General features: G+C 36.0%; 1 protein-coding gene across 5 annotated transcripts in view; it reads left to right on the top strand.

Annotated features, from left to right (window-relative positions):
* XPO4 (exportin 4) overlaps window positions 1-9,331 on the top strand; it is a 115,343-nt gene that overhangs the window by 69,893 nt on the left and 36,119 nt on the right. For all 5 annotated transcript variants that reach the window (XM_089304366.1, XM_089304365.1, XM_089304367.1 and 2 more), the window contains 2 exons: window positions 300-457; window positions 710-884. In XM_089304366.1, coding sequence (XP_089160492.1) covers window positions 300-457; window positions 710-884 — 333 coding nt within the window. The remainder of the gene's footprint in view (window positions 1-299; window positions 458-709; window positions 885-9,331) is intronic.

Raw genomic sequence — 9,331 nt, 5'->3', positions numbered from 1 at the left:
GAAGCAGTATGTCTGACTGGCTGGCATCTGTTTCTCTCTTTGTCATAACATGCTGGAAACAGTTCAGTTTTCAAAATGTAGGTAGCCCTTGGTGAAAAATCACTTGATATGTTTAAAATCATGGCCTATGATGTAAAGTGGATTAAGGGGCAATTTTCGAATTTAGTCTAATTCAGGAATTAGTTTTCTAGAAATAACCAGCTACACTGAATTTTTCTCTTACCTCATTCGGCATGGTAGACACGTGACCCTTACAAAAGAAGAATTTATTTTTATGGATTAGTAATTCTTTCTAACAGGTACATCGAAAAATCAGAGAAGATTCAGATATGGCACAAGATTCTCTGCAGTGCCTTGCCCAGTTAGCTTCTCTTCATGGACCCATCTTCCCCGATGAAGGATCACAAGTTGATTATCTAGCACACTTCATTGAGGGATTACTGAATACTATCAATGGGTAGGTATACTTGCCCTTTGTTACTGAAAAGAACATCTCCAGTTTTTTCTTTTGTTTGATAGTGGAGGAAAAAGAAACTAGTGACTCTTCCCCCACTGTTTATTAATGTTTTCATATAAAATTGTATGGGTAATTTGAAATTAACACACAGAGACATACTCTTAAAAATGAATAAGCTATAGTTGCATGTTGAAAATGAGTTAATCTAACTTTTCTCCTACTCCCACTTAATACTCATTACTTGACTTGTAGAATTGAAATAGAAGATTCTGAAGCTGTGGGGATCTCCAGCATTATCAGCAACCTGATAACTGTGTTCCCTCGAAATGTCTTAACTGCCATTCCAAATGAACTTTTCTCCTCCTTTGTTAACTGCCTCACACACCTCACTTGTTCTTTTGGGCGAAGTGCTGCATTGGAAGAAGTGGTGAGTAAACATTCTAAAACAAATTGTGTCTGCTTTTCATTGGAGGAAACTTGTTCTACCTTTGAAGCATTTCTCATGACAGCTAATTATATTTAGGCAGTGTTAAAATTATATTTTTGTTTATATGAGTGAAACGTTTGGCAGTTTATGTTTGGAAACAGTACCTTTAAGAATTTGTACATTAAAATCACTTTAGTAGATTAAATGTGTTGGTCGTAAGATTTTAAATAATGAAATAATTTTGTGCCAGAATGAGGAAAGTGGAATGAATGCTTTTATTAAAAATTTTTAAACCACATTTTAGCAGTGGAAGCTTTGATGAAGTTCACAGGGTGCTGCTAACATTGATTTGGCTGTGATTATGTGTATTTATATTTATTTTTGGGGGGATTTTAAATCTCATACTTATTTGGAAATCATTGTATCTATGCATAGTTTAGACTATGCTGTTTAATTTATTTGGTGATGTAATTTTTATTGTATATTTTAGTAAAGTTTAGTTTACATTAAAATTAAGTCTGATAACAATACTCAGGATTTTTTGGTGCAAATTTTCAAATGTGTATTTTCCAAATTTTATATTTAAGTTTAGACTGTGTACTAAAATCCTTTGACAAGACAGCTGCTTTTGTAACAATAGTTACTGTGCATAACTACATTAATTCCAGGAAATAATCGATTTTTTTCTACAAAGTGGTTATTGTTGAAACTGATGTTTCTTTTTATGAATCAAAATGTAGATCCTTTTCAAAGAATATTTGAAGCTGTCTGTTGGAATTTCATGCTGAGTCTTGAATTGTTTTGGTGTGTATCTGGCCATGTGTATGTGAGCGTTTTGTATTCCTTCAGAGATGTTCTGGGAAGAACAGACTTAGGAATGATTATTTATGTAATTGGGCACTACAGTGATCTGATGAGGAAAGAACAGGGTCAGGTGGGGATTTAGGTAATGAACAGAACATAGATAGTAGAAGATAGAAGGTTAAAGACATTATATGTACTATTTATTTTCTCAAGGGAGTTATTAAGTTCTGAACATGAAAAATCCAAGGAAAGTTTTAAGTACTGAAGGTCCACTTAAACTCTTTTCCTGTGGTCATGGATTCTGAACCAGTCAGGATTCGTTGAACCTGACTTTGTTGTACTTCCCCTTTCCTCCCTGGTTTAGTTTCTCTTCTAAGCCAGGTGGATTAAAGAGCATTTGAAACCACATATTTAGAAACACAGCTACTTTTTAGTTTCTACTTGTAGTTAAGTGTTCCTGAATATTTTAAAGAATTGCTAAAAGATACATGACATCCTTGGTTTGCAAGTTCAGAGTTAATTTTGAGCTAGAGATTGCCAACTTGACAAGTTTTCTGTCAAGGTTGGCCATAGCAGTATTGGAATATAGAAAGCCTAGTTACACTTGCAGCGAGGTGGATGTATACTGTGCTTGTTTCACAAGAAGGCATGCTCTTGTTATTATGTACCTAATAGATTTCATTTAAAAAGTGTTTTTTTCTTTTAATTTTTTTAATTTATCTCTTAATAATATTTAACAGGTTTTTTTTTTTTTCTAAGTCACCTATTGAAAGGGGCCGAAGGAAAAAATTTACCTAAGGCTTTGCATTAATTGTGGAATTTACACTGAGTGAAATTGAGAGCAAAAGAGGATGGCCCTTGCACAGTAACTTTCTTGAGGACTAAAGAAATCCTAAATGTCATGTCACCCTCAACTGGTTTTCACTGTATCTTGTGTATCCTGGGGGAGGTCGGCCTGAGGAATGTGCCATTAATACCAGAGATTTGTGAACCAGTCCTGCCAAATAATGAGACCTTTTGGGACAGAAACTGTTTCATCCTCTGTTTCTTTGAATACCTAATGATTATAGAACTCTTCATAATACATAGGTGTCCTCAGATAGAAAGGCATATATAAGGAAATGATCTTTTTAGGAAAATTTAAAAAATCAAGACATAAACAAAACCTCTTTAGAGGTCAGCTTGGTACAGAAAGGTCATGAACTTTGGATGGAGACAGCACAGTCATGGGCTGAACAGTCATGAAGTACAGGAGCTTGGGCAAGTTGTTTCACCATTTTTGAGCACTTGTCCTCGTTGTAAGGAATAATAATTCCTTCTGGTGCTTTATGGCATAGATGCACTTGTGACTGTACCTTGTGCACAATAAAATGTAGAATAATAATTTGAAAAATGAACTTTCATAATGGTATTCACAGTTTGCATTGTATTGACTGTCTTACCATGTAAACTGGTTGTTGAGATTTTGTTTCTTGTCAACTAATAACTTATTTAATTTTTAAAAATAATGTTATAATTTCAATTTTGTGAAATGTTTTGTGTTTTTCTTAATGTTGGAGAAGTTTCTTTTCTCAGTAGGAAAACAGGTTCTGCATATAGACTTTTATTGTGGTAATACTTTTTTCTAGAACTATGTATTTTTGGGAATGCATGTAGATTCTCTTTTTTATAAAGCAATTCATGTATTTGATGGTGATTATGTTGCTGTAGCAAAAAGAAGGAGAGAGAGAGAGAGAAAGAGAGAATCTTCATGGGGAAAAAACTTGTAATACTGGTGTGTAAGGTTTGTCCTTACCGAATGGCTGTAGGTGTTCCGGGACTGTATTGTTCACTGCTGCCTCCCAGCCCTCATCGTGTAGTGGGGGAGAGTCTGTGCTCACAAAGAGCCCTTCCAGTCTTCCTTGAAGTTACTCTGTTACTATCAAGTTTCTTGGTGTTACTTTACCAAGAATTTTTTCATTACAAAACAAAAACCAAATTACTATCAAATGCTAGACTGAAGGGTTGAGAATGATTGTAAAGGTGAAACAGTGTTGCTGTGAATATTCAAATCTTAAGAACAGTTTTTCATATTCATACATCAACTATTTTAGACATTTACAGTAGTAATGCGTGCATTTGAATTTGCTTAGTGAAATCTGAGGAGAATATGACTTGAACTCTGTACCTTAGCTTAGTTCTCAGTTTCTTTTAGGGAGAAGATTTTGAGCTTAGCCCTCAGTAGGATCCTCAGGGAAAGGCCATGTGGTGTGTTGAGTCAAGGCAATCGGGCAGCTGTCATGACAGTGCGGTGTTGTGGGGTGTGCCTGTTTGTAAGGGCATTTGGTAGGAGACACGCTTTATAAAGGAAGAACTTTATGTTTAGTTTCAGTACATTCGAGCCTGATCACAAGCCTAGCAGGAGGAGGGAAGGAGAAAGGCACTTGAAAAAATTGCTTATTACAGAGTGTAATGAGGTGAAATAATTTTGCCATTTGTCAAGTGAGTGAGAGCATTTAAAGATCAGCATTCTTCATTCAAAATCTTGTTTCTCTGGCTGAGGTGATTACCTTGTAGAGAGGAGATTTGGTGTAAAGAAAACACTGACAGCTAACTTACAGATTGAGAAGTGAGGAGCAGAAATTGGGGGTATCTCAGTGACAAGAGGGAAAACAATACTTCCTCCCTGGAATGGTGGCGTCAGCACAGTGTGAACTGTGTGCCTTATCTTGCACCTTTACTCTAGCAGGATGGGTTATCTGAGAATCCCTGACCCTCCCCAGCCTGTGGCTCTGATAGCTGGAGAGAGTCAGTTGATAAGTAGAGACAAAGGCAGAGTAGTCCCTGCTCACCATCATGCACATTAATTTGCTCAGCTTAAAAGATCCAAAAAATAAATAAATAAATAAGTAAATAAATGGGATGGATACATGAATATTGTAAACCCTGCATGTTAATAATATAGTTATTAATATGCTAATAATATTATGATAAATAATGTAGCATTAGGTCTACCAATATTTGGAAGAAAACTAGTTACTGTTTTACCTTAAATACAGATTCTAACTGAAAGAAATGTGTTGAGAATTATTTCAACATTTTATTTAATTTTGGTTGGATCATAATTTTACTAGGCAGTGTTTCATGACTTGTATGTGCATTGACTTGATTGTTTAAATCCTTAAATCTGGTATACCAATCCTAGTGCAGAATCAATGTTTTAAGTTTTATGTAATTCAGTTCCATAAATATCTAGTGAACACCTACATATGTCAAGCATGATGTCTAATGCATATGCATTTCTTTGCATTAAAAATCTGAAAGTTCATATACATTTCCAGAAGGAAGAATGTTAATTTGGGAATGCAGTATTTAAAAACTCTGTAATTTATACCTTGAACTTTTGGTGGTTTTGTTGGGGCAGATTTTTTAAAAAGAGATGATCTATATGAATTTTATAACACCTGGAATACTTGTCTATTAAATCAGGGAATTTCAGAAACCAGGAAATAAATACTTTGAAAATAATTCTTTGCTTTAAGGATTAGGTAGAAAAAAATTAACTAGAAAATGAATTAATTTCTTTTGCAGTTGACAGAGTTCTTTTTTAAATGGAGGAAGTGCAATAAGTTCTTGAAATACAAGTTTTATATGTTGAAAAACGTAAAGAATAATAAAAAGAACAACTGTGTATCATATTCCAAGATTACAAAACAGAATATTGAGAAAGCTTCTCCCCGTACATTTATGAGGTTACTTCAAAAAATTCATGAAAAGGGGCCTGTGGTGTGGCACTGAAAGTTAAGCCTCCATCTGAGGGCTGGCATTCCATAGATGTTCCAGTTTGAGTCCTGGCTGCTCCACTTCTGTTCCAGTTCCCTGCTAATGCTCCTGGGAAAGCAGTGGAAGATGGCCCAAAGACCTGGACTGCTGCATGCACATAGCAGCCCCATAAGAAGCTCCTGGCTCCTGACTTGGGCCTGGCCCAGTCTTGGCCATTGCAGCCATTTAGGGAGTGAACCAGCAGGTGGGAGATATTCTCTCCCCTGCCCCTTCTTCTGTCTCTGTATTTCTGACTTTCAAATAAATACAATCTTTTTAAAAATTTGTGAAAAAAAATGTGTTATGAAAAGACTACGCATGGATTTCAAAAATTTTTGCAACAAAATAAACTTGTCTTTTTAAATTCTATTTTCCATTAACTTTTTGGTGAAGTAATAGCAGCCTCTAGCTGGAAACATGCAACCCAAAGTTCACTAAAATTAAGGAACTTCTTAAAAGGTTACATCTTAGAAATAAAATATTCTGTGAAAATTATGCACACAGCCATATCATTCTCTTTTTGTGTGTGTCTATACTGAATCAGACACATTTCTTAAAGAACTCATATTCTATATGGATAATTTTGATTATCAACAAGATCTTTCCAGTTTTATCAAAAAAGAAAAACTTGGAGTTGTCATGCCTTGGTTTTATTTGCTGTTTGCTAGGGAAAAAATAATCTATTGTAGTGTGATGGATTATTTCAAATATCTGATAGTAAGCTTAGAACCATGATTGTTAAGAGCAGATGTGGAGTTGTTCACAGTACAATAACCAAACTTACAACTAACTTTTTATGAGATTTATCTTGTGTATTTTTCCCATATCTGATATATTGATAAATATAGTAAATTTAAAAACTTTATATTTTTGAGCAGTTTTAGATTCACAACAAAAATTGAATGAAAGTGCGGCATTCCCATAAACTCTCCCCAACATGTATAGCCTCCTCCCCAGCAATTCCTCCTGTCCCCCATCAATGTCCTAGGGAAGAGTGGTGCATTGTTACAGCTGAGGAATTACATTGACGCATCATAATCACCCGGAGTCCATAGTTTCCATGAGAGTTCATTCTTGGTGTTGTGCATTCTCTGGGTTTGGACAAAGGTATAGTGACAGGCATCTACCATTGTAGTTTCACTGCCCTACAAATCCCCTGTGCTCTGCCTACTGCTCTCTCCCTCCCGCCAAGCCCTGATCTGCTTACTGTTCTCATAGTGTTACCCTTTCCAGAATGTCATGTAGTTAGAATCAGAAAGCAACGTTAGATATTACTTTCTGAAATTCGATGCAGTGTCGAGAAGGAGATGGGGGTGGGGGTGGGGATTTATGTACTGAAAGTTTTCATTTCAAAGCCTCATCTTAGAGCATTTTCATAAATAACATTAACAACTGCTTTAGAATTTTATATTCAATATGATTGCCAAAATATAAAAACAGATATTTTTTTTTTTCATGTGACTGAAGGGCTACTAATTCGCTCTTCTGTATACTTCCAAGTTAACTATGGGCACTAAAAGAGAAGCGCTGATACTGCATTTTGATTACCTTCTCCACCCTCCTTCTCCAAATGGAGTAAAGTGGGGTCAAGTAGTCTTATAAGCTCTAAGCCCCTCTCCAAAGCCTCCCTGGCAAAAGGCCTGATGATGCCCAGGGCATGAGCACAGTGTCTAGTGTAGCCTCCTTAGTCATTTCTGCACGTGCTGTGGGATCGGCTGCTGGGTTCTGGCCAGCGTAGCTATGGAGCAGGGCCAAGGTATTATGAAGAAGCAGTAGCTTAGGTTTCAGTTCTCTGTGATTAGATTGGAAGATTTAGTGGCCAATTGTCATCAACCAAATTTCTGAAACTTTGCCTGATGAGCTACTTGTGTTGGTATCCAAAAGGAACCAAAATGCTTTTTAGAAGTTCATAGTCTTTTTATTTTAAATTATTATCCAGTGAAATATGGTTCTTACTGGCTTTATAGGATGGATTGTTGGAAACTCTTTCAATCATAAAAGGCATGCAATATTTTTACTTTTTATTTCTACATCTCTGTAAAGGAATATTTAAATTATAACATAAATGACATATAAGTGTATGCTTAAAAACAACAAAGACGAGTCATGGAAGATGTCCTGCTTCTTTTTCCTTTTGAGACTCTGTCAGAGGATGCTGTTCCTAAATTCCTCTTATGTTACCGTAAGTCTGTTTATTTTGGCAAGATAAACTGTTAAGACTTAACAAATGATGTCTGCAAAGCACATGCTTTGTTAAGTATATAAACAAGCCACAGATGTTTGTATGGGAAGAAAGTATTTTATTCATCTCAGTGTTCCAGTGCTTAGCTCTTAGCATTCAATAAATTTTTGAAGGAATAAAACTACCTTCTCTAGTTGCTAGTCACAAGTTGAGCACCGTGCTTGGGCTTGGGAACACTGCTTGATCGTTTTCTATAGATCCTATCTTTTGTCGTCAAAACTACCAGAGGTGATTTTGTGATGTGTGTAGTTATGAAGCACAGTAAAAAAGCCATGCATGAACCTATGACCCAAATAAAGGGCGTAAGCAGTACCTGGCTGAGAGTCCCATTGTCCTCTATCCAGTCCCATCACCTTATTGCTTTGTTCTACTGCTACAAAGGGGATGACCACTGTCCTGAAGTTTATCATTCTCTTGCTTTAAAATTTTAAATCATATATATAATCCTATATATATTTTTATATATATTTTAAATCATATATATATAATCCTATATGATATGTCATGCTGTGATTTATTTTTCTATTGTTTTGAAAATAAATATTTGAGTTTCTTTTGCCTTTACAGTAAATACTCTTTTGTAGGTTTCCACATAAACGAGTTTTTCTCTGGAGTAGAATTTTTGGATCATAAAGCTATGTAAATACTCACTTTTAGAAGATAAGGTGTAGTTAGTTGTTAAAGTGATCAGACCAATGAACCTGATATGTATGAGTCATTGGTCCATGTTCTTCAACACTTCCTGCTGAACTACAAGTATAAAATATGATGTTAATTTGCTTCCTCAGGTACTAATGATATTGAACATCTTTGCATGTGATAAATATGTACTTCTCATGATTCTTCTTATTTTCCTGTCAGTTATTTGTCTTACTGATTGGTAGAAATCCTTATGTGCTCTGTGTGGTATGTTTTGTGGTTATATGTGTTGCGGATTATTTTCATGGCTCCATTTTACACTTCATGGTATCCTTTTTTCTTAATTTCAGTTTAAATAGAAGTTGCAAAAGGTAGTACTTAGGTTTTCCATGTGTTTTTTACCTAGTCTTCCCCTAACAATAGCATCTTTTATTTTTTAAGATTTCATTTTATGTATTTGAAATACAGAGTTACAGAGAGAGGTAGAGAGAGAGAGAGAGGTCTTCCATCTGCTGGTTCACTCCCCAGATGGCTGCAATGGCTGGAGCTGCACTGATCCGAAGCCAGGAGCCAGGAGCTACTTCCGGGTCTCCCATGTGGGTGCAGGGACTCAAGGACCCAGGCTGTCTTCCCAGGCCACGGCAGAGAGCCTGATCGGAAGTGCAGCAGCTGGGACTCAAACTGACACTCATATGGGATGCCAGGGCTTTAACCTTCTGAGCCACAATGCTGGCCCCAACAGTAACATCTTACATTAGTATATATTCATATATATAATTAAAAATTATTTATTATTTTCATTTTATTTGAAGGGAAGAGACACACACAGGAAGATCTTCCATTCACTGGTTCACTCCCCAAATTACCACAACAACCAGAACTGGACCAGGCCAAAGTCTGGAACCCAGAACTCAATCTGGGTCTCTTAGGTGGGTGGTAGACACCCAAAATACTTGAGCCA

This window comes from Oryctolagus cuniculus, chromosome 9 (assembly GCF_051225735.1).
Source record: "Oryctolagus cuniculus isolate XC-2025 breed Fujian yellow rabbit chromosome 9, ASM5122573v1, whole genome shotgun sequence".
Taxonomy (NCBI): domain Eukaryota; kingdom Metazoa; phylum Chordata; class Mammalia; order Lagomorpha; family Leporidae; genus Oryctolagus; species Oryctolagus cuniculus.
This window is presented reverse-complemented; position numbering and strand designations above follow the sequence as displayed.